This window comes from Tripterygium wilfordii, chromosome 7 (assembly GCF_013401445.1).
Source record: "Tripterygium wilfordii isolate XIE 37 chromosome 7, ASM1340144v1, whole genome shotgun sequence".
Taxonomy (NCBI): Eukaryota; Viridiplantae; Streptophyta; class Magnoliopsida; order Celastrales; family Celastraceae; genus Tripterygium; species Tripterygium wilfordii.
The window spans coordinates 8,150,222-8,175,966 of NC_052238.1; the positions used below are offsets into that span (position 1 = coordinate 8,150,222).

A 25,745-nucleotide genomic window follows, 5' to 3' on the forward strand; every position below is an offset into this window, starting at 1 on the left:
CTGGTTTCAAAGGAGCGATGCCTCACTTTTTTCCCACTAAGGGATCCAATGCCAGTCGAGTACAATTAAGGTGTAATGGTTTTTGGATACATCAATGACTCTCACTTCGTGAGAATGGAGCTGGCAGTAGACAGTCCCTTGTCTCCAGTATCAAAAATGTGGGTTGTTCATCATCATCCTAGAGCAAGAAATTGGCTAGAAAATTTTGCTGCTCGGATTGAGAAATTCACTGCCCTTTCTCCCTCGAAGTTATGCAACATAGCAACTGTGGAGTTGATCGATTAATTAAACTTGTATTTTTGTTCTTTTCTTGCATATTTGAATGTAATGAACATGCTATATTTTGTTACCCATGTTCAGTATAAGGCTAGCATCTATTATGTTGTGGTGTACATCGTTTTATTTGAAAAATCAGTTAAAGGGGTGCACTACATAATCTTATGTTTTTTAGTGGGGTGTAATGAGAATAGGGTGAACTTAACAAATTTTGGGGTTCAAATAGTCCCACTCGAAGGCAACTCCTTCATGTTCAACAATTTCTCTTCTCTATGAAGATTCATCATTTTCTCATCGGTTTCACAAAAACTTTTAACTCCCATTTAATGCTAATTCGTTGAATGCATCTTAACCTAGAATTGGAAAGCCCTCTTCATTTGCGGTTTATGAATCTTGCCACTATTAATTCCAAATTTCAAGCCCACTCAACTTAGCCATCCTTCACCAGTGAGACAAATAGATTCACGAAACCACCACCATCGATTCTTCTTGTAGGAAGGCTTCTCTGCTTTCACATGTTATTCGGGTATCTTACAGGAATGAACATTGAGGTATTGAGAATCGCATCTAGGTGAGCCGAATTCCCTGCTTTCCTTTTCAATTTTGCAAGGAGCCGTACATCCGACTATCTCCCCTCTTCTACGTAGTTTTTTCCGTGAGCAGCTTGTGCTTTTCTTGGTCCTGTTTGAGTTGCTGGTCTTTGGCTTTTTGATCTTTGCTTCATCGTATGTTCCTAGGAATTGTGGCCATCTGTGATTTGGAAGTTGATCATATAAAGAGCTTTGTCCAGTCAATTCTGTAATATCCCGTATTTTTGGGACCCGTTAAAACGGACAAGTGTCCATAGTAGTATTATAGTATCCATTGAACCATATATTCTAAAGGTTTTACTTTTGAAATTCTTTGGAAAAAAAAAATAAAGAGTTTATATTGTGTGAAAAATAAAATATACAAATATATGTGGCCATGGGAAATTTAAGAATTTGATTTTAAATAGAATGGTAAAAAGGTCAATTCCAACTTAACCCTACTTGTCCATTCTCTTCTTATTCTTCCTTATAACTCCCGAAACCCATTCTCTTCTTACTTCCGAAAAACCACTCTCTTCTTAGTCTCCCTTTTAACTCTAGAAAAAACCCACTAAATTGGACTACAAAGAGCAGCCCCTGTTTTACTTGTTGGTAAGCACCTTCCTCTTATTTTTTTTCCCATGTTTTCCTCTATATTTGCTGCTCCATAGTTGGCTCAATCAGCTCCTTCGTGTCCACTGCAGATTTGCCAATTAAGAAGAGAATTTTGTGTGAAGTTTGGCTAATTCAGGCAACTAGGTTCGGGCACTTTGTAACCAGTTTTTATCTTCCATTCAAACTACCAAAAATCACTTGAAATAGCCTTTGATTGCCTAGGCAAGAGTCGATCACTCTTCGGCAACTTAAGGTAAAAACTTATATATGAGTGTTAAGTTAAAATAAAAATTGGGGTTTTATTAAATTGATGCTAGGCTTGATAAATTAAGCATATTATGTTAATTTTCATAGGATTGGTTCATTGGATAATACTTGACGCGTGTTGCTTAAGCTTGTGAAGTGTGTCTATAAGAGGTAAGGAAACTTCTACCCACCTTGATAATTCCTTCTATGCCTTGTATTAATTGTAGGGAAACTACCACCTTCTTTAATAATTCTTTGTAGATCATGTATTTAATCCTTATAGGGAAAACTTCTATCCTCTTTAATAATTTCTTTTATTCTTTGTATTGAATCATTGTAGGAACCTCCTATATACTTAAATTCTTAAATTCCTTGTTCCTACAATTGTTTGATTGTTGTCCATGGATAATTGTTGGCCTCTATTATTCTTTGTCTTCCTCCATGGATATGTTGTTGTGGCCTAAGCCATTGTGTGGGTTTAGACCGTCTTGCATCCATCATGTTTGACTACGAATTTTCATAACAAAGATATTGCATAAATACTTTTATTTGCATCAAATTCTTTTAATGCATTAAAGAGAAAAAAATTATAAATTTATTCAAAACCAATAATTTGCATATTTTACACCCTTGTGGAGTTCAATGGATGAGGGGTCGGGAGTGACGTCGGGGCTTTGGCCTGGACATTGTGCGACTCCTAGGAGGATCCCGAGTTTATTGGACCGCAAGATGGGATTTTGGAAATTTGTATTGTAAACTGTTTTGGGTACAACCCAGTTGTACTGTTGTTGTTGTTAAAGTAAGTTCTTGTAATGATATAAAAATTATATCAGTTGTAAATGTTTGACTGTATTGTAATATGACATATATTGAGTCAAGTTTTGTGGACAATTGTTGGTTGTGTTGTTCTTGTATCACATTGTTCGGTGTGGGGTGTACAACCCACTACCGGTTTAGGTGTCCGGATATCCTTGTTGTTTGGGAGTACACTTTCCTTAAATGGATCCTCCCTTGTGTGTGATTGTGACCTTACGTGTACTTGTATACACTTGGTCAACGAGTGCTTCGGCATTCGGTGTGCCTCAATTGTTCCACTTGTTATTTTGAATATGTACAATATTTTAAATGTATATATATATTGTAAATTGCATTCATTGATGCATATTGGATATTGTACCTCGTTCTATTTTTATTTCCCTAATGGGCCTTTCACTCATGCCTTCTTTCCTTTCCTTTCCTATCCCCCCCTCAGGTCAGGAAAATATTCAGGATCGGCTGCCGGAGGCGTGACAGTGTCGTGTAGCCCGTGTTTACTAGATGTCTGTTTCCTTACCCTTAGTTAGGATTGTTAAACGTTTTAAATTGTTAAACTTTATGTATGACTCAGTCACCTTTGACTTGAGCTATTGTTTGTTTCCGCTATGATATGGACCATTGAGGTCTTAATTACGATGATAGTATTGAGTTATGTTATGGAGGCTTAATGCCATTGGAGTCCTCTTTAGGACAATTGTTTATTATTGTGCAGGCTGACGCTCATTGTTCTATAAAATTACGCCACGTCTGTCTAATTTGTATATGTGTTTTTCCTATCTCACGACCCCACCCAAAACGGGGCGTGACAAATTCCATTGATGAGCTTTGCTGAGGGTGCCTCTATCCATCTCTTCATATATTTGGAAACAAGATTAGTTTTAGTGAAATCTCTATTTGAACAATCAATGCACACTGATTAGTAAAAATGGGTTAACAAGAGGGGTTAATGAGTCAAAGTTTGTGATTTAAGCATATAGAACTCTCAGTAACAGGGGACCATACCCTGCTTATTAGGTTGTCAAGGATCTTGATGGAAGCTTTGCCTTCGTTATCTATGAAGGCAGGCCTGGAACAACCTGTGCTGCACTGGTGCATCTATACTTGTCACATTTTTTTTGGCTTGCACCCTTTGTTTAGTAAATATTGTGCTATAAAGATCATGATTACAGGGTTTTGATGGTAGAGATAAGCTGTAAGTGAAACTAATCTATTATGCTCAGCTGGCTAATTAGTTTATACATACAAATTTCTAACATGCATTGGATATATATCGCGATGTTTAAGGCTTTGACTGGTAGAAGCAAACATGTTTACTCTGTCAAGTGTTTGTAGTTCAGGAGAAGGGTGACATGTTTAGAGGCACAGGAGTTACTGGGTTGTGAATGAGGTCAGCAGACCACATGGTGAGAATATATATGAAGTTGCAGTTAGAGAAATTAAGGAAAAGATGGGGTGAGTAATGTAGCTACAATATTTAAACTAAAACATAATGTTGAACTGTAGGTATTTTCATTCCTATAATTGCAACTCATCTTTTACTGTTGGCTTTGTGTTGCTTCAAGTTGATACAGAATTTGTGTTCATGTAGCATTCAGGTAAGAAGCTTCCTTTGTGATATCTCTCCTATTCTTGATCTATGGGTATTTGTTAACTCAGTGATATATTTTCTTGTGAAACTATGTTGTTTAACAAAAGGAAAAAAAAAAAGACGCACTTCAGATTATTGGATCTTCCCACAACACCGGATCCCGAACTATATCCTTTTTATCTAATTCTATATATATGAAGTTGCAGTTAGAGAAGTTAAGGAAAAGATGGGGTGAGTAATGTAGCTACAATATTTAGACTAAAAAATATTGTTGAACTGTAGGTATTTTCATTACTATAATTGCAACAACTCATCTATAACCTTTTGGCTTTGTTTTGCTTCAAGTTGATACCGAATTTGTGTTCATGTAGCATTTAGGTAAGAAACTTCTTTTGTGATATCTCTCCTATTCTTGATCTATGGGTATTTGTTAACTCAAGTGATATATTTTCTTGCGAAACGATGTTGTTAAAAAAGAAAAAAAATAAAAAAGTACTTCAGATTATTGGGTCTTCCTACGACACCGGATCCCAAATTGTATCATTTTTATCTAATTCTATATTTTCTTTGATTTTCCTAAAGTATGTGTGAGTATTGTTTTCTCTTCTTTTCCAAATTTCAGGAAACCAAACAGAATAATTATTGGGTCGAAGGAGCGTGACATACATGGTTTCTCGATTTGGTTAGTGAGGTAATTTAATTGCTTCTAAAATGAAACAGTAGAACACACATGTTAACGACAGGTTGTGCAAATACATTTTTTATCTGCTTTCAGGAATCTCATAGGTTGCAGTAAATTTGCACTCAGCATTGATCTTTGATCGGTGAAAGAGACACTGCAATTGATAATGTTCAATTTCCAAACACGGTTGGTTTTAGTTGCAAATATGTCTATCTTATTACTATACATCTGATTACCTATTTTTCCTGTGTACACAAACAGACACATCTATGTTCATACATGTATCTATTGGCTTATTCTATTTACTTCTTATGTTTCCCATACTTTTTGTGATGTTAAGATGCATGCTGGAAATATTATTAGTGTGATTTATGGAGTTTACACAGGGATTTGCAAGTCTTCTACTCTTGCATTAGTTATGCTGTGTGCTTTCTAAAAAATATTAGTTTTTTTTTGTTATATTATTGTTCAGACTGGATTGTTGATTCTTTTCATTATGTTAAACAATTCATACCTAATCTATTTTTGTTACTTGATTTGCAACTGACAACTTAACGTTCATTAATTTACACGGATTCGTTTTACTTGAAAATTTAGTTTGCATTAAATTACATGTTTTTTTTTAAAAAAAATTGACTCATAGATGGAGATAATTAACTTTTCTGGGTTTGCTTTATCCAACAACAAAAATATATAGTGTAAGAGCACCTGCATCAGTTTCTCTTAACAGATTCCCTAAAATACAGATAAAATGTCACTTTCCCCTATTTTACAGATTCCCTATCCAATCAACACTGCATCAGATTACCTATCATATTCTCTATCACATTATAATAATATTTCTTTCTCTTTCTTTTGTTTATTCTTTTAACTTGTATAAATAAGAGAACAAATAATTATTTTTTAACATCTTTGGTGACCCGATAATCTAAAAATTAATCTGAATTAATATATTAAATAATTTAAAAAATAATTAAACTAATTGAATTTTTTCTCCCCACAAAAATCACATTACTACATTCCCCTCACCTATCCAACCCACAAAAATCACATTGCTACATTCCCCTCACCAACCAATCCCACAAAAATCACATTGCTACACTACCCTCACCTACGATCCCTACAAAATTCACATGCCTACACTATACCCTCCACCTACCATTCTACATCCACCAATCCCCAATGACCACTTCTATATATCCTTTTTATGAGCAACATTTATCTTTGTCAATACCAAACATCTCTCCCATTTACTTGTTTACTACATTCATTTCCATCAATGAGACCATTTATCAAGAAATTCGTTTTTAACTCATCGTCAAGCTCTTCCTCTGATGATGATGTTGAAGATATACTCCTTCTTGAAGCTGAAAGATTGAGCTTGGAAATGAGCAGAGGATTGACATCACGTGATCGGCGTTTGTACATCAACCGAGGATCCATACAAGGCCATAATAGACTTTTCAATGATTATTTTGCTGAAAATCCAGTGTATCCTCATGATCGATTTCGGAGAAGATTTCGTATGAGTAGAGATTTATTTTTACGTATCCAGGAGGCAGTGGAAGCTCATGATCCTTATTTTCGACAAAAAAGAAATGCTGCTGGAAAGCTAGGGTTATCTCCTCTACAAAAGATAACGGCTTCATTGAGGATGCTTGCTTATGGCGTCACCGCAGATTTTATGGACGAGTATGTTAGGATTGGAGAATCCACAGCTATAGCCAGTTTGAAGAAATTTACAAGAGCAATAATTTCTATTTTCGGTTCAGAATATTTGAGGTCCCCAAATAGCAATGATATTGCTAGATTATTGGAGATCGGGGAAAATCGAGGTTTTCCTGGAATGTTGGGGAGTATTGACTGTATGCATTGGAAATGGAAGAATTGTCCGAGTGCGTGGAAAGGTATGTATACTGGTCATATCCACGAACCCACACTCATATTGGAAGCTATAGCTTCGTATGACCTTTGGATATGGCACGCATTCTTTGGTATGCCTGGTGCTCTCAATGACATCAATGTGTTAGACCGATCCAACGTTTTTTCAGAACTTACACAAGGTCGTGCACCTGCTGTGAACTTTCATGTTAATGGCAATCAATACTCAATGGGGTATTATTTAGCTGATGGAATATATCCTTCATGGGCAACTTTTGTGAAGACAATACCAGCACCACAAAATAACAAGACAAAACACTTTGTAAGATGTCAAGAGTCAGCTAGAAAGGATGTGGAGCGTGCATTTGGTGTACTTCAAGCACGTTTTGCAATTGTGCGTGGACCTGCACGTTATCTCGAAACTGATACACTCAATGATATCATGATAGCATGTGTAGTCTTGCATCCAATGACGTGTTTAGCCACGCTGAAACTAAAGCCACATCTTCCTTTGTGGAAAAGTTACTAAGACGTGGATTTTTTTTTTGCTTTCCATTTAAATTCTCCACCTGGATAGGCTCTTGTTCTTCAGTGATGATTCCAATATGTGAATCTCCCCTCGACATCCCATCAAGAATCGTATCAAAAAAACAATCACCACTGCGGTTTAAATTCATTACTGAAAAAAAAAGATTAAAATGCAAGCATAATGCATTCAATGATGAGATCTGAAAGAGAACATGGTAATCCTAACTTTGTGGGGAACTACTTTAAACATTAGCATGGTTGTGGGAAACAAAAGCAATTTCTAAACAGGCTCACACTAATCAAGTTTCATTGACAGAGACATGACATAGAAATCCAAAACAGGGTTATCTTTCAAACCTTTTACACATAGTAAATACTTTAGTTGAATACGTAACTTTTTGATCAATTATATAATCATACGAGATTGCATTGAGAGATACAGAAAGTCAAAAAGAGATGGGCCATGTATATCACAACAAAGAAGTACTTTTTTGGTAATTCACTAAAAGGAAATCCTCTATAGCAATTTCGTTAACAGCATTCATACAACTAAAAAAGGACTATGTTCCATGTTAAAGGCAAAACATTTACACCCTTTGAAACCCAACAATTCAGTTATTTCAAAGAAGACACCATCTTAGTGAAAAGAGAAACCAACCCGAAGACAAAGAAATCAGAGAACAACAGAACACATCAACCCATCACCAAATCATATGAACCCATTTAATTCACATAAAATAAACAAACTCAGCCCACTTATTTCACATACCATATGAATCAATCGACCATCAATTGAATGAAATTAAACTAACTAACCATTACCTATCTCCTTCCAATCCTATGTTCTTCAGCCTCAAAACTCTGAAACCCAAACAAAATTGAGGAAATAATCAACGACATAGTTAAGTAAAATCAGTTGCAGATTATGAAGAGAAATCGAACCAAGTAGAAATCGAACAACCATAACAAATATGTAGATCCATGGGAGAAAGACCAGAACAGAAAAAGTGCAGCAAAGAGACGAGAGTAGTGCCAAACTGGAACTCTTTTTAACAACCTCGATATGGAGAGCAAGGATACATACCCAGCGAAGGTAGACGATGGTCGGAGAAGATCGATGACGCCGGAGAAGGATTGAGAGAAATAGAAGAGAGAGAGACGGTGTTTTGCATCGTACGAGATAGTGAGAGGATATTGTTTATTAGGTTTATTGATAAAACGATTAAACATTATTATTTTATTCTTACAGATTGCTACAGTCGTTCCCTAGATGTAGGGAACTACTGTAGCAAGTCTTTATAATAGGGGGACTCTAGGGAATCTGATGCAGAGCTAAATTTTGACAAGTTCTCTAAATTTATTCCCTATTTTACAGACAGACCCATGTTTAGGTAATCTGCTGTGGATGCTCTAAGTAAGAAACTTCTATTTAATTTTGCTTTTGAGTAGAGACTTTTTGCAGACATTTTGTAGTCTGGTGGCATCTTAATTACTGTTTTTGCAAATTGTCTCTTTGGTAGGTATGGTTAGAGCACAATGGTTAAATTTGTAATACTCCATATTTTTGGATCCCTTAAAACGGACAATTGTCCTTAGGGCAAATGCAATGAGAAACAACTTATTGGGCCAACATTTTTGTTGCTCCGGTCCCACATCTATTACACAAAAAGTCAAGTCAAACACGTATTCTAATACAGCCACATCAGCAAAACACAAATTTCTATACACTTTTTCTTCCCACACACTTTCTCTTTCCACCCAACCCAACAACATTCCATTCCTTCATATTATCCACAATAAAACTACACCAAAACATCAAATATCAATACATTCACATCAGCAAAACACTTATCCCAATACAGCCACATAAGCAAAACACATTTTACAATACAACCACATCAGCAAAAGACAACATCTTTGTTGGCCCAATACCAATTCACCATTGCATTTGACCTTAGTAGTACCATCCATTGAACCATCTAGTGTTATGAATATAGATCATAAAAGAATAGTAAATTGAATAGAAGGGTAAAGCTGTAAATAGAATGTGGCATAATTGTAAATATACAAAACTAGAGTGCAGTTTAGTCTTTTGAAAAAAAAAATCAATAGCAAAATGGTGAAAACAGGTTATATGCTTTCTCCTCTCTTTATTATTTATTCTCTACCAACATCAGCCGCCACCGCAACCTATCACGACTTAACCGCCCAGTTACCTCCGACCAGCCACTTCCGGCCAGCCGTCCAGCCACTACCGCCACCAAGTGCCACTCACAAAATTAATTTACTTTGTCTTTCCTAAGTTAAGAAAGTTGAACCTACTTCTTTGATCTTGTTTGGGTTTAAAACAAAGGGGATTTGACACCATAAATCCTTTATGTTTGTTCACTTGGGACTTCTTCAAGGGTCTCAACACCTGGGTAAGAATTATTATCCCTATAGATATAAGTTTGATTGGAAATTGTTAGATTACAATGTTAGAGTTCTTGACCCAAATTAGGGGTTTTGTTAAATTGATGTAGACTTGATAAATTAAGTCATAATATGTTATTTTATCATTAGGTTGGCTCATTGGATAGTATTTGAAGCTTATTGCTTAAGCTTGTGAAGTTTGTATCTACAGGAGGTAGGGAAGCTACCACTCTCTTTGATAATTCTTTGTATATATTGTATTTAATCCTTGTAGAGAAAACTTCATTCCTCTTTAAAAATTTCTGATATGCCTTGTATTGAATCATTGTAGGAACCTCCTAAATTCTTAAATTCCTTGTTCCTACAATTGTTTGATTATTGTCCATGGATAATTGTTGGTCTCTATTATTCTTTGTCTTCCTCCATGGATATGTTGTTGTGGCCTAAGCCATTGTTATGGGCTTAGACCGTCTTGCATCGATCGTGTTTTACTATAAATTTTTGTAACAAAGATATTGCATAAATATTTTTATTTATATCACATTCTTTTATTGCATTAAAGAGGAAAATTGTCAATTTATTTAAACCCAATATTTTACATATTTTACACCCTTGTGGAGTTCAATGAATGAGGAGTTTAGGAGTGACGTCGGGGCTTCGGCCTAGACATTGTGCGACTCCTAGGAGGATCCCGAGTTTATTGGACCGCAAGATGAGATTTTGAAAAATTGTATAGTAAACTGTTTTGGGTGCAAGCAATCCAGTTATACTATTGTCGTCAAAGTAAGTTATTGTAATGATATAAAAATTATATCATTTGTAAATGTTTAAACTGTATTGTAATGTGGCATATATTGAGCCAAGTTTTGTGGACAATTGTTGGTTGTGTTGTTCTTATATCACATTGTTCGGTGTGGGGTGTAAACCCACTACCGGTTTAGGTGTCCGGATATCCTTGTTGTTTGGGAGTACACTTTCCTTAAATGGATCCTCCCTTATGTGTGATTGTGACCTTACGTGTACATGTATACGCTTGGATTCGGTGTGCCTCAATTGTTCCACTTGTTGTTCTAAATATATATAATATTTTAAATGTATATATATGTCGTAAATTGCATTCATTGATGCATATTGGATATTGGATATTGTACCTTTTAACCATTTGTCCATATTCATTGTTGTTATGTGTCATGTTTATAATCTCTTGGCTCTTTGAGCACTGTAAATCTTTATAGGGGCCCGAATCTAGTATGGTTCCTTCTGGTATTGTATTTTTATACCTTATTCCTTTTTGTTCTATTTTTATTTCCCTACTGGGCCTTTCGCTCATGCCTTTCTTTTCTTTGTTTTCCTTTCCCCCCTCAGGTCAGGAAAATGTTCAGGATCAACTGCAGGAGACGTGACTGTGCGGTGTAGCCTGTGTTTACTAGATGTCTATTTCCTTACCTTTATTTAGTATTGTTTAGACGTTTAAATTGTTGAATATCATGTATGACTCAATCACCTCTGCTTTGAGCTATTGTCTTGTTTCCACCGCGATATGGACCATTGAGGTCTTAATTACCATGATAGTATTGAATTATGTTTCTGGAGGCTTAATGCCATTGGAGTCCTGTTTAGGACAATTGTTTATTATTGCGCAAGCTGGCGCTCATTGTTCTTTAAAGTTGCACCACGTCTGTCTAATTTGTATGTGTGTTTTTCCTATCTTACGACCCCACCCAAAACGGGGCGTGACAAAATTCATCTCTGTGACAACTGATTTGGCAGGTATGGTTAGAACACAATGGTTAAATTCATCTCTGTGACAACTGATTTGGATGTTAGTATTGACTATTGAGTAGACTGGTTATTACTAGTAGTGTTTTCAAATGCGAAAATGTAAGGCAATGTGTTATCGCCTCTATAAAGCGAGGTGTAAGCATTGATGCGTTTAGACGTAAATTTTTCGGAAAAATATTTTTTATATTAAAAATATGTAAATATAGTTGAAAAGGGGATAGAACTCATACCCATACTAGAAAATAGTCATTCCCATATTGGAAAATATTTGTTAAAGACTATATACTTCAAAATTAAAAGTACAATTAATTAAAAGACTTCAAAATTCAAAGTATAATAATATATATTCTAAAATCGGAATGAATGAATGATTTCAAATATTTTTGAAATTATTTTATAAAAGAAATTGGTACAAGATTGCAAGAGGGGACAAACACTTTAAAAACCAACTAAAACATAATTGAACACAAACCCCAACCGCACAAGCAGACCCATTTAACACCAAGCAAAATGTGGAAGGCAACCAAAGCAGATTCCACTTCATTCCGTCTTTGTCGTCAACACCCTCGATCTCGACAAAGGCTTTCTGGTCGCCGCTCGACGAAGCCCACGGCTGCGGCATAAACAGGTTTTGGATATTTGGATATGAATCGACTGGCACGGGATCAACAGCTACTGGTTCCGGCAGATGGCTCGATAGAAGAGGGTGGCGAGTATCGGATGATGTGCAGGTTCTGGTGGAAACCCATTTGGGAGAAGCGTAATTCTACCTATGGATCTATTCATCTCTGACTGAACTAACTAGCGTCTGGAGCCTCTGAGAGTGCCGTAGCAGAGCTGCCAAGTCAAGGCAAACCAAATTTCGAGTTGGTCTTCAATCTTCTCGATGTCGAACTCAGCCTTCAGGTCTTGGAGTTTCAGCGGTGGTCTACGATTTTCAGCCTTCAGGTATGTGTTTGACCTAGTTTCAGGTCTGTGTTCGACTTTCACGAAACTTCGAGTTTCAGGTCTGTGTATATGCTCAATTTTTTTGACAACAATTGTTGAAACGGTGCTGTTTTTGCCGACATCCTACAAAGTGTACGTATTAAGCGCCTCAGGAAGTTACGTTTTTGTTACTTTTTTTCATAAAAGAGTGCGCTTACTTGGAAAAGCATTATACATACGCATTAGTACGTTTTTGTCCCCTGAAGGCGCAAAATGCGCCTCAATAACGTTTTTAAAAACATTGATTACCGGTAGTGGTAGTGATTAGTGAACTAGTGATTCTAGAGTCTGGACATGTGAATTATTGAATTTTGCTTTGCAGGACTGTGGTACTGGACCACTGATACTGTCAAATACTCAGGTGTGTGCTGCATAGTGCATTTGTGCATATCATATAGACATATATGATAATATATCTGAATTCTTGAATATGGATTATGGAGTTCTGTTTTTAGTTTGTTACTTTTTACTTTGAAATTTCCAGTTTTCAACTTATGTTTTATGTTATATGGAATGGAATCATGGAATGGATCATTGGATTTAGGGGTTATGCTTGATTGGAATTGTGGATGATTGGAAATTTGGAATGTTTAATTGTTGATCATTGGATTATGCCATCATATTGGAGTTATATTTGGAATGTTGATCATTGGATTATGCCATTTGTTATCTGGAACTGGAATGCTGAATATGGAGCTCCATTTTTTTGTTTTTATACAATCTGTACTCTTACTCTGTAACAAACTAACAATCATTTTAAACAGGTTTGGGGGTAGGTTGTTCCCATACAAAACCATTCTACTCTTTAACTTTTCCATGGAGCACCCTGCTGGTGCAAAATTGCAAGAAATTTCCCCCCTGTAGACTTGGTCCTAGGTCCTACCATAAGGGGAATTTTTTTTTGCATAAGCCCATGGGGGAATGAATGGGGTTGTAACTTGCTTGATCAAGGTTAAAAAACTCATTTAACTCTAAAAATTGCACTTCTCTCGACTTGTTTGAGATCAAGCAACCCAGACTTCTTCTTTTCTAATTGTGCGGAGTAGGCCTAAATATATAAAACATTTGAAAAAGCATGTGTTGGTTTTTCTTTAGTCTTTCTTTTTTTTCCCCGTTGTTACATTTCAGGTGAGGATCATGCTTTATCTTGCTGACTTACTGGATTGCTTGTTATCATAATTATAGGTCCAGACAAAATAATTGAATCAAAATGGATACAACTACGGAAGATTTGTCAAATCGAGTAGATCTACTAAACCGGGTTTGTCTCTCAATTCAATTTATATTGGTTATTTGGTTTTGGCAAAAAACAAATGTGAATGTAAAATGTTTGTTGATCAGGGGTGGTCGAATTTATTGAATCCCAAGAAAGAGCTAATGTGGGCAAGTTGAACCCTTTTCGAGCACATGTCAAGAGACTAGATATAGACAAAGTAATATTGGAATGGTTGTCGTGTGTTCTAATCTCGGAGAGATAAGACACACGAATTTGATAAACCTAGTACATTTAGGTGGTCCAAAATTTGCTTATATAGAACACCATCTAACAATGCTCAATTGCACTGATTGGCTTGAGTCTATCGCACCAAAAGGGACCCTCCTACCAGCCATCGAGCGCTTCAATTGTGGTAGTGTGGCCACATATGATCATGTACGTCCACCAATACGATTTGTGTTGAAGGTAATATTTTATGAACTAAATTACTATATTTTTGAATATGAACTAATTATTATTTTAATTGTTTTCATACTGAATTATTTGAATGTAGACTAGGATTTACTTGATGTGTTGACTTTCTACGCGGAAGAGATACAAACCTAAGGGAAGTGGAAACTAAAGATGGTTCAATTTCTTGGAGGACATACAAGGCTTGGAGCACCTCTTTGTCATTTTTTCACAAAAGATGAAAGTTTCGAGTGTAAAGAAGATTATAAACGACTTGTGGACTGGCTACTAATTATATTCCCAACTCTAGTGCGACAGAAGAGGTTCATCATTTTGTTCGCATTCTTAGGGGTAACAACACAACAAGTTTTCCGTAAGTACTCAAAATTTGAGTTTTTTTGGACGTGTATTGTATTGGTCTTATCGTATCTTATGTATTTTTTTGTTTTGGCATTTGTGCAATGCTAAATGTCATCCAATATTGATGGCACATCTAGAGCGAGTGAATTTCATTATCTCCGTAGCACGAGATATGGAAGAACTAAGAACAATATCTCCTAAAGCAAGCAATCAAGCCAGATTTTTCATTAACACTATTGGACTAACCGTAGTTACAGATTGGAAAGGACGAATTGATGACATACGTAAGCGCATTACTATACCCGAAGATACTTCCGACATGGCTTTGATTCGCTTCATGGGCAATAAATGTTGCCATCTCAACATGTATTGCCCATGAAGCGAATCGGAGCCATGCCGGAAGTATCTTCTGGTGTAGTAATGCGCTTAAGTATGCCATCAATTCGTCCTTTCCATCTGTAACTACGGTTAATCCAATTGTGTTAATTAAAAATCTGGCTTGATTGCTTGGTTTAGGAGATATTGTTCTTAATTGTTCCATATCTCGCGCTACGAAGATAATGAAGTTCACTCGCTCTAGATGTGTCATTTATATTAGATGACATTTAGCACTGCACAAAGGGCAAAACAAAAAAATACATAAGATACGATAAGACCAACACATTACATATCCAAAAAGACTTAAATTTTGAGTACTTACGGAAAACTTGTTGTGTTGTTGCCCCTAAGAATGCGAACAAAATGATGAACATCTTTTGTCGCACTAGAGTTGGGCAATAGAAGTAGCAGCCAGTCCGCAAGTCGTTTATAATCTTCTTTACGCTTGAAACTCCCATCTTTTGTGAAAAAATGACAGAGGTGCTCCAAGCATTGGATGTCCTCCAAGAAATTGAACCATGTTTAGTTCCCACTTCCCTTGGGTTTGTATCTCTCTTCCGTGTAGGAAGTCTAACACATCAAGTAACTCCTAGTACACATTCAAATAATTCAGTATCAAAACAATTAAAATAATAATTAATTCCTATTCAAAACTATAGTAATTTAGTTCATAAAAAATGACCTTCAACGCAAGTCATATTGGTGGACGTACATGATCGTATGTGGCCACACAACCACAATTGAAGCGCTCGATAGCTGGTATGAGGGTCCCTTTTGGTGCGATAGACTCAAGCCAATCCGTGCAATTGAGCATTGCTGGATGGTGCTCTATATAAGCAAATTTTGGACCACCTAGATGTACTAGGTTTATCAAGTTCGTGTGTCTTATTTCTTCAAGAGTAGAACACGCCACAACCATTCCAATATTACTTATGTCTATGTCTAGTCTCTTGACATGTGCTCGAAATGGGTTCACATTGTGCGCAGTAGAGAATTGTCACTTTCCTTTTATTAGCATTTTAACTTTGTTGTTTGTTGAGCTAGCTTGCCAATTAAATATCAATTTGCTCCCAAGGTCAGTACCATGACCTTGCTTACTGCACTATGTAGTTTTGCTGAGCAGGAAGCTTCGATTTGAATGTTTGTTGTCATAGGTTGGTGTTAGTATCTCTCGATATCTAGTTTCATTAGATGCAACTACATTTTCTTATTGAGATAAATTCGTTGGAGTTGCATGAAATTTGATTGGGACATTGGGTAGTTGTAGAGTAGTAAATCTATAGTTGTAAGTTACGTCATACCCGTGTTTTCTTTTTTCACTCATATGTTGATGTATTTTGGGTGATGAACGTATGGTCATTAGATATTGATGGGTTACACTATGGCCACTATTTTTCTTTTTCTATTGGGTACCATGAATTTTAGCTATTATTTAATAATATTAGCTTTCTCTACCCAACATCACTCGAAATTCTGCTGATATAAGAAGCACTTTTCCTGGGAGGAAAAAAAATAAACTTCAAACTTGTCACCGGTGGGTTTTGGAATGGTGTAGATATGTATGCTCTTTTCTAGCTGAGATGCATTGTTTATCAACAAATCATCAAATCATATGCATGAGCATATTGCAGTCATTCTTGTTGCCATTTGACATTGTCCTATGTTAGTTAATGTTGAGTTATGTTTACATCATGCCGCCTCTCCCCTTTCTAACAGGTTCTTTTGGTTTATTGATCATATTGGCCTATGTTTTCTCTGCCCTATGTCAGATAAGCGGATCATTGTCTGATGGGGAGGGGTTCCATTAGGATGATATCTGCTCATTCTAGCCAACAGATTTACACAAGAGCCGCCAATACCTGATGAGCTGATTATTTTCTGTCATGGACAAAGCGTAGTTTCTCTCTCTGTTTTGAAGAACTCATTTATGCTGTTTTCATGAAGATGACAGGATTTTTAATGGCGACTGTATGTCAAATTTTTTTTTTTGAACTTGATATTGGTATGCACTTGGACGAATGATTTGATTGGTTCCATTAGGATGATATCTGCTCATTCTAGCCAGCAGATTTACACAATAGCCGCCAATACCTGATGAGCTGATTATTTTTTGTCATGGACAAATGAGTAGTTTCAATCTCTGTTTTGAAGAACTCATTCTTGCTGTTTTCATGAAGATGACTGGATTTTTAATGGTGACTGTATGTCAATTTTGTTTTTTGAACTTGACATTGGTATGCGCTTGGATGAATGATTTGATTGATGATGTTTGAAGACTTCCCACTTCACTTGATATATGTTGTTGGCACAAGTGTTATCTTTGTTCCTTTTATTTTCAACCTAGCTAATTCATAATGAAGTGTTCCAAACACCTAAAAATTGTCGGCTAGGATGCAAATAAATTAGGTTTTTGTTAGTCTGAACTTTAATGTGCATCATCATCCTCAACGAACATCCTTGCTAGCTGTAGCTGTAACTGTAACTTACTCTGAAACTTCTTGTGCTTTGATGCTCTTCTTATCCGGGGTGGTTAAGATGATTCCACAGCTTATGAGAGCTATATTAAAGCGGTGGTAATGTCTGTGCAATTGCGGGTGAGTTCCCTTGGATTTTGCTACTCTCGTGTGTAGCTTTTGGGTTGTTTTCATTTTGTGGGACCCGCAGAGGTTATTCTTGCGTGTAGCTTTTGGTTGTTTTCATTTTGTGTGACGGCATGAGGTAAATACTAAATAGATGACATGACAAATTTTTCACCTTTTCAACACGACTTTATCTAAAATGTTTTAGATTTCTTTTACCATCTGTGCATGATTTTGGGTTCTTTAATAAGATGTTTAACCTAACCCATAACCATTTGGTGTTTCTTTGTGCAGGCTTGGTTGTTTCATCAGAATTCTGCGGCTAGAGCAACTCCGATCTCGCATTCTGTAAGATTGATTGTTGTTTTCTCCTTCCTCTATTTCGATTGCTTAAATGTTTTTGCTTTTCCTCTTTTTATCTCTCTTTGTTCCTTTGTTTGTGTATGTTTTAAATTTTTTTCTTGATTTTTAGTGATCTTCGATTTTGTATCTGTGATGGATTTTGATGTATAGCTTGATCAGGTGGTTTCGTCCATGTCCGTTTGAGTTTCTGGTGAATTAATGCCAAGTAAAAGAATACGAGGACAAAATGGTTTTACTTTTCTTCCTTCTCTCTTTGAATTGTTAGAAGAAGGAAGGCAGCTTTACTTTCTCAGAATTATTGGTACAGGTAATTTCTAGCCTAGGCTACCATGTTGAGGATTTTGCTCTAATATTTTAGTGTATTTACTTATAGGACTAAGGAAGAATAAATTTGGCATTGGTAATGTAAACCAGATTGTGATTGTCATCATTACTTCAGTTTTAATTTTTCGCTGGACCAACTTTTTGATAGAATGTGCAGGCTCGGTTTTTTCATCAGTATTCTGCGGCTGGAGCAACTCCGAGCTCGCATTCTGTAAGATTGATTGTTCTTTTCTCATTCCTTTATTTCGATTGCTTAAATGTTTTTGCTTTTTCTCTTTTTATCTCTCTTTGTTCCTTTGTTTGTGTCTGGTTTAATTTCGTATGGGTGCTATGGAATTTTGTGGTGGTTCTCCTGTGTTGGTTTTGTCGAAGTCTGTGTGCTGCTTTTTTGTCCTTCTCTGATAGTTTTTAGCAGCCGATTGTGATTTCATTTTGTTTACAGATCGGCTTCCTACGGGTGCTTGGAATGTTTTTTGTAGGTGGGTTCGTGAGATTGGGGTGTTTCTTGTGATAGTTCTGTGTCTCTTTGTTCCTTTTTGATTTTGGTGAAGCAGATGATTGCGATTGCATTTTCAGAACCGCAAATGGTTACATGAAAGTGAGTTCCTTTGTTTGTGTTTTGTTTAACTTCTTGTGGGTGCTTTGAAATTTTGTGGTTTTTCTCCTTTGTTGGTTTTGTCAAATGTCTGGGTGGTGCTTTTTCTTGGTTTCGGTGCTTATTTCTTTGTTGATTTTCTTGAATGAACCTTTCAAGGGGTTGAGCCGGTACTCTTTTTGTTGATTTTCTTTCTGATAGTTTTTAGCAGCCCGTACTCTGTCTACGTATCAGTTTATACATTTTCTATTTTTTAATTTTTTTTTATGGAAATGAAATTTCAGGTCTAGGATTCAGCCATTATTAGTTTCATGAAATCAGGTATGTGAAAATTTCAACGTCCTTTGTTAGTTTATCTCCTTTGTTGATATTACTTGGAGGTCTTATGGATTGGCTTCTTTTCTTGGAGTATCTAGAGGCTGGATCTGGATATCTGTCGTTTTTTGTGTGTGTGATCCGCAGCTTCGATTGAATTTTGGGGGCATCATTGTTTCATTTTATAATTTTTATAATTATATCAGATTAGTTCACAAATGTGCTATATAAACGGCAGCGGGCTATGGTTTCTGAGTTTTGTAAAATGGGAATAAAATTTGTTGTCATAAATTATTCTAAAAATGCGAGGTTTTGCAGTTCAAATAGCTGAAGTTGTTGATGATTCTTCAGTGACGAGATGGGAGTGGGGTTGGGAGAGAGAGGGAGAGAGGCGAAGTTGAGATTCCATCTGGGTGGTTTGGTAAGTTCTAGGTTTTGTGATTTTGCCCAAGTATTTCTGTGATGTATTCTGATGATTTCCCACACCTGCTAGCTTAAGATGCCCGCATGAACCATGAGGCCTCCAAGCAGTGAAATTCGTCCGAAGATCATACGGGGGTGGTGTTGGTCTTGGAGGATGGGAATCGTTACAAGAATTGTCCATGTGGACTTGGCATGTGCTTGGTTTCCACGGCGTATTCTTAAAGGAATCTAGGTCGAAACTTCTATAAATGCTGTTAGACAAGTAAAATTCTTCTTCGTTTCTATTTTTGCTACCGTGGGTTGTTGGAAATAAGCAAGTTGAGTTATGCCGGCATGTCGTCTTTTATAGTGAGTATGAGCTTGGTATATATCAAATAATGCCTCAAGCAGTAGTGGGATTGTCTGCCTCCTCTCTCAAGAAGGATGGTAGCCACTTCGTCAAAGATTCTACATGGGTATCAATGTTAACCTTTTCAATTTATTTCTCAATTTTTATCAAGTATTTAAAAAACTTTGAAGGAATGCTAATTTGTCCCTTTAAAAACTGACCACATACAAAGCCCTGCAGTTAAATATATGAAAATGAAAACAAAGACCATGTATACACAAGAAAGCTATTATTAAGGCTTGTAATGGAAGCCAATCGAAAAACAAAAGTACCTTATCCGTCGGAGGAACTATTGCGTAAGGAGTTGATATATCAAAATATTAGCCATGCTAAACATGATAAGAATGCATGGACAAAAAGTATACTAACGTTCAGTAGCTTCATTCATCAAGGGCCTCAGAGGCCAATATTAATTTGCTAAAGCTTCAAATCTTGCAAAATGTATGCACATACATGCAACGACAGATGGTTTCATGAGAGATATATACATTGCACACTCCATTTTTCACTATTGTTTCTTCTATGCTCGAAATCTCGTGGTTTTACTTTGAAAATCTCCCCATTTGGTCACGCAACTCACATGAACCCCATCCACCACCCCTATTATGTGAGAAATTAGCCATACAAAACATGATAAGAATGCAGCGACAAAAATTAGGCATGAAAAAACGAGTTGAGTTATATTCTATATTTTGTGCCTTCTGTGCTGAAATTAAAACTCAACATAATGCTTCAATTTGTATTATGAGGAGTGACAATGCTAAAAAATATTTTTCACACTCTCCATCCTCCTATCTTGTTCAACATGGTATTGTCCACCAATCCTCTTGTGTTGTCACCCCCAACAAAATGGGGTGGTTGAAAGAAAGAATCGCCACTGGATGGAGGTTGCTCGAGCTCTATTGTTTCATATGAAGGTTTCTAAGGTTTTTTGGGCTGATGCTGTTAAACACAGCTTGTCATTTAATTAATCGCATGCCTTCTTCAGTTCTTGATGGTGGTATTCTTTATTCTATTTTATTCCCTTCTCAACCACTATTCTTGCTTCCTCCTCGTATCTTTGGTTGTGTGTGTTTTGTGCAGGATGTCAACCCCATATTACTAAACTCGATCCACGTTCCTTGAAATGTATTTTCCTTGGGTATTCTCATCACCAAAAAGGTTATCGTTGTTTTTCCCCAAAACTAGGTCGGTTTTTGGTTTCAGCTGATGTTACGTTTTTTGAGTCCACTTCTTTCTCTGGCGATTCTTCTGTACCTTCCTTTACTCTTGAGGATGAGTTTCTTGTGTATCATGTGGCCACGTTTGATAATTCATCCGTGACCTCTCACTTTCTATCACATAGGTATACTCTCATCATACTTGGCATCATCCTGTGGCACCGTCAATGGATCATCTTGTAGCATCGGCGGCAGACCAGGATACTCTACCTCCACTAACTTCTTCATCTCTGGATCCCAGCCCCTCTTGTACCGAATCTAGCCTAGACCTCCCTATTGCTCTATGTAAAGGTAAACATTTTTGTACTTATCCTATCTCTTTATTTGTTTCTTATCAAGGTCTATCTCTTGTCTCCTAGTCTACTATTTCTTCTGTCGAGTTTGTTACTATTCCTAAGTCTGTTTCAGAGGCTTTTTCTCATTCTTGCTGGCGATAGGCAATGGAGGATGAGATGTTTGCTCTTAAAGAGAATGGTACTTGGAATCTTCTATCCCTCCCAGAACGAAAATATGCTATTGGTTGTAAGTGGGTCTTCATTGTTAAGGTGAACCCAGATGGTTCTGTAGCCCGTTTGAAGGCTCAGTTAGTTGCAAAGGGCTATGCTCAGACATATGGTGTTGATTATTTAGAGACATTTTCTCCTGTTGCCAATATTGCTTCTATTCGCCTATTTATTTCTCTTGCTGCCACCTATCACTAGTCTCTACATCAGTTGGATGTTAAGAATGCTTTCTTGCATGGTGATTTGGTGGAAGAGGTCTACATGGAGCAACCACCTGGGTTTGTTGCTCAGGGGGAGTTTGGGAAAGTATGTTTTCTTTGGAAATCATTATATGGGTTGAAACAGTCTCCTCGTGGTTGGTTTGGTAGATTTAGTGAAGTGGTTATTGAGTTTGGGTTGTGCCGGAGTGCTCTTGATCATTCTGTCTTCTACAGACAGTCTGACTTAGGTTGTATACTTCTAGTGGTCTATGTTGATGATATCGTGATTACTGGGAGTGATAGTATGTGTAATGCCCTGCTCTGCGTCATATGAGGCGAGGTGTGGGGGTTACTATTCTGGATGAAATACCACATCGGCCAGGGACGAGTCTTGGGTGCAGAATATAACACGCTGCAGACCTTAAACTATTGTCCAATCTTTTCTGGTATGGGCCGGAAGGGATTGGGAACTGTCAGGTTGGGCTTGGTATGGGCCAAGTTCGATGGTTGGTGGGGAGATTGGGCTTTAGTGGGTCGGGCTGTTGCAGTTGGTATCGGAGCCGACCTTGGTGGGTATGTGGGTTTCGTCCCTTGCGTCTAGCCGGGGCGCGGTGACCGTGTCTGGCGTGACCCACGGGGACCATATAGATGTGGATGAGGATATGGATGTGGATGTGGATGTGGATTGTGGGCCCATATAGGCGCCCAAATGATCGGATATGGATTTCTGATGGATGATATATATATACATATACAGACCGGATATATATACCGGTGGACCGTCTGAGATGGGGTGCATCACAGGGGACGCCCTCTGGTGTAGGCTATGCTATCGGGATACCCGATCCTCATCCAGTTTCGGTGTAGACCTGGATTGAGACACCCTACGGGGATTGGGGTGGGTCCAGGGGTGTGATGGATTGTTGGAGATTGATGTGGTGATTACAGTGTTGGATAGCCTTATCAGCTACCATTTCACTTGATTGGATTGGTGTATGGATTTCTGGAGCCCAGTGTGGGTGGTTCCAGTGTTGCTTGGCCTTATCGGCTATTGTGCTATTTGGTTGACTTACTGATGGATGTATATTTACTGAAGTAAATTATAACAATTCGGTTAGGGGTTTTTTTTTAACAGGTGGGTGTTTTTTTTTTACAGTCAAAGATATTATAAAAGAAAACTTAAAAATGAAAAACCTTACGCAGTTTTTCTCTTCTTCTTTTTCTCTCCCGTATATCTATTTTTTACTATTCATTTTCTGAGTCCGACGACGGTGAGCGACACCACCGGTGTCAAAAGAAGTGTATGGACGAGACGAGTCTAACCCAACTAGAATCACGTTGATCGGAGTTTGAAGTTCCGATTTACTCGGATTTCTTTTGGTCGATCCGACCGATTCCGGCGACGGTTTGGTTTGTTTCAGGTACCTATGAGTTCATCTCATCGAGTTCTTTAATTTGATATAAGATTTGGCAGGTTTGGGTGGTCGGATCTCCGGCGATGGGGTTAAATGGGTTTCCGGCGAGTTGACCGAGTCAGGCCGAGTTGACTCGGTTGACTCCCTTGACCGGCGAGTTGACTCGGCTGGGTACTATTTGACCCGGTTTGACCCGGGCGGGTACTATTTGACCCGGTTCGATACTATTTGACCCGGTACTATTTGGCTGTTGACTTCGACCGTTACTATTTGGCCGTTGACCATAGTTGACCGACCGTATTTTTACCGTATTTTCATATATCGTGTTTTTCGGTGTAGACGGTGGTCACGATTGAGATTCGGAGCGGGTTAACTTTTCGAGGTAGGGGTTGCCTGGGACGCGTGCTTGGTTTTAGCACTCTGATTTCCAGGTAGGGGTTTCGTTTCTCTTGCATGTGACTTTAGAGTTCCGATTTTACGGACTCTGGTGATATTATGGTTTTGTCGGTTTCCAGGGGTGGAAATACGACCTGTTTGCATGTTGATTTATATTCCCTGTTATATATATCATTGTTGGTATCGAAGCCGACCTTGGTGGGTATGTGGGTTTCGTCCCTTGCGTCTAGCCGGGGCGCGGTGCCCGTGTCTGGCGTGACCCACGGGGACGTGGGCTCCTAAGGGGGGTGGACTGTAATGCCCTGCTCTGCGTCATATGAGGCGAGGTGTGGGGGTTACTATTCTGGATGAAATACCACATCGGCCAGGGACGAGTCTTGGGTGCAGAATATAACACGCTGCAGACCTTAAACTATTGTCCAATCTTTTCTGGTATGGGCCGGAAGGGATTGGGAACTGCCAGGTTGGGCTTGGTATGGGCCAAGTTCGATGGTTGGTGGGGAGATTGGGCTTTAGTGGGTCGGGCTGTTACAGTATGGGTATTACTGCTCTCAAATCCTTTCTTCACGTCAAATTTCAAATAAAGGATCTTGGACCTCTCAGATATTTCTTGGGCATTGAGGTGTCACATAGTAAGAAAGGTGTCTTTCTATCTTAGTGGAAATATGTACTTGATATACTCAATGAGACAGGTTTGATTGATGTTAAACTGTGTGAGGCACCTATGGTATAGGCGATTAGTTGGGAAACTTAATTACCTTACAGTGACATGTCCAGAAATTGCCTTCCCAGTAAGTGTGGTTAGTCAGTTTATGTAATCTCTTCGAACATCTCACTGGGATGCAGTTATTCACATCTTGAAGTACCTTAAGGGTGCTCCAGGCCGTGGTATTGTTTATAAGGATCACGCCACATTAGAGTGGAAGGAATAGGTCGTGGTGTTGTTTATAAAGATCACAATAACATTAGAGTGGAAGGATTCTCTGATGCTGATTGGGCAGGATGTCCTATAGACGGACGGTCTACTACAGGTTATTGTGTCTCTATTGGCGGAAATTTGATATCATGAAAAAGTAAGAAGCAATGTGTGGTTGCAAAATCGAGTACAGAGTCTGAATATAGAGCCATGGCTCAGTCTATTTGTGAACTTACGTGGGTTCGTCACTTACTTGAGGAAATTGGTATGAAGGACTCGGCTCCTATGCAATTGTGGTGTGATAATCAAGCAGCTATTCATATTACCTCTAATTCAGTGTTTCATGAGCGTACAAAACATATTGAGTTTTCCTGTCACTTCATTCGAGAGAAACTCCACCAAGGATTGATTCGTCTTAAACATGTCAAGACTGGAGATCAAATAGCGGATGTATTTACTAAAGCTCTACTAGGGAGTCAGATAACTGATATTTGTAACAAGTTGGGCATGATTGACATCTATGCTCCAACTTGAGGGGGAGTGTTAGAATATATGAGGGTAGTTTAGACATTGTACAAATGTATTAAGTCTATAGGGTTGTATATATACTGTTATATTAAACGAATACAAGATACAAAAAGTATTTTTCCATCCTCTACTCTCGTAACATACTTGACCAGATGATGTAGGAGACGGGAGACCTGAGATAGACTCACCGAGCTGGCTGAGATTGAGTCAGTTGGGAGTTGTCGTCTCCCCCTAATTGAGATCTACTCAACAATCAAGCACTGCCAGGTTCGTCTCTCTCTCTCTCTCTCTCTCACATACAGTTACATATCTAATTCATGATTCGAACATAAATCAAGACCTGTTTGGGATACCTTTCTTTTGAGGGTAATTTCAATATATCTTCTTCTCTAAATCACAAGTTTTAATTACTATGTGATTGCAGTTTGGTGTTAGATAATATAAAAATGAAACTTTGATTGCAATTCCAATACATATTTTTTTAATAATGAAAAATACACACCCTTCTCATATCTTGAAGCTGAATCCATGTATTGATATATACAAGTATTTGCAGTGCAGTATTCATAGAAAGGAGAAAATGTATTGGCGATAATATTATCTGCTGTTTACACAACTGGATAGGTAGGAATTGGGTTTTCAAAGGATGGGATGATGGTTGGATCAAGTGCTATGGTGGGATGGATTACTACTCTCCTCTATTCAGAGCTATCATTTAGGTTATGCTTCTCCATCCTTAATCAATGAATTTGGTTAAGTGATGATGTATTTGTCAATGTAGTTTCCTACCATCA

General features: G+C 37.6%; 1 protein-coding gene and 3 long non-coding RNA genes across 9 annotated transcripts; all 4 read left to right on the plus strand.

Moving 5' to 3' along the window:
• Positions 1-1,331: 1,331 nt before the first annotated feature.
• On the plus strand, positions 1,332-3,277 carry LOC120001877. Its single transcript, XR_005469070.1, has 4 exons — positions 1,332-1,457; positions 1,550-1,713; positions 1,815-1,877; positions 2,959-3,277. It is a non-coding gene; the product is annotated as an uncharacterized LOC120001877 (long non-coding RNA).
• A 2,275-nt stretch (positions 3,278-5,552) lies between these two features.
• Positions 5,553-7,202, plus strand: LOC120002577 (putative nuclease HARBI1). Its single transcript, XM_038851340.1, has one exon. The coding sequence runs from the start codon at positions 6,000-6,002 to the stop codon at positions 7,200-7,202; it is 1,203 nt and encodes a 400-aa protein (XP_038707268.1). The 5' UTR covers positions 5,553-5,999.
• Positions 7,203-9,362: 2,160 nt separating this feature from the next.
• On the plus strand, positions 9,363-11,196 carry LOC120001876. The gene is made up of 3 exons (XR_005469069.1): positions 9,363-9,621; positions 9,764-9,827; positions 10,979-11,196. It is a non-coding gene; the product is annotated as an uncharacterized LOC120001876 (long non-coding RNA).
• A 601-nt stretch (positions 11,197-11,797) lies between these two features.
• LOC120002262 lies at positions 11,798-19,887 on the plus strand. 6 transcript variants are annotated; one of them, XR_005469141.1, is made up of 10 exons: positions 11,798-12,343; positions 12,705-12,743; positions 13,568-13,643; positions 16,503-17,380; positions 17,660-17,713; positions 17,888-18,035; positions 18,210-18,263; positions 18,495-18,650; positions 18,932-19,383; positions 19,456-19,887. It is a non-coding gene; the product is annotated as an uncharacterized LOC120002262 (long non-coding RNA). The 6 variants fall into 6 exon arrangements; XR_005469140.1 differs by having other exon boundaries at positions 16,556-17,380; XR_005469137.1 differs by lacking the exon at positions 12,705-12,743 and having other exon boundaries at positions 19,456-19,866.
• The last annotated feature ends 5,858 nt before the right edge of the window (positions 19,888-25,745 follow it).

What these genes read in the sequence shown, in the direction of transcription:
- LOC120002577 (XM_038851340.1), top strand. Translation starts at nt 6,000, where the DNA reads ATGAGCAACATTTATCTTTGTCAATACCAAACATCTCTCCCATTTACT.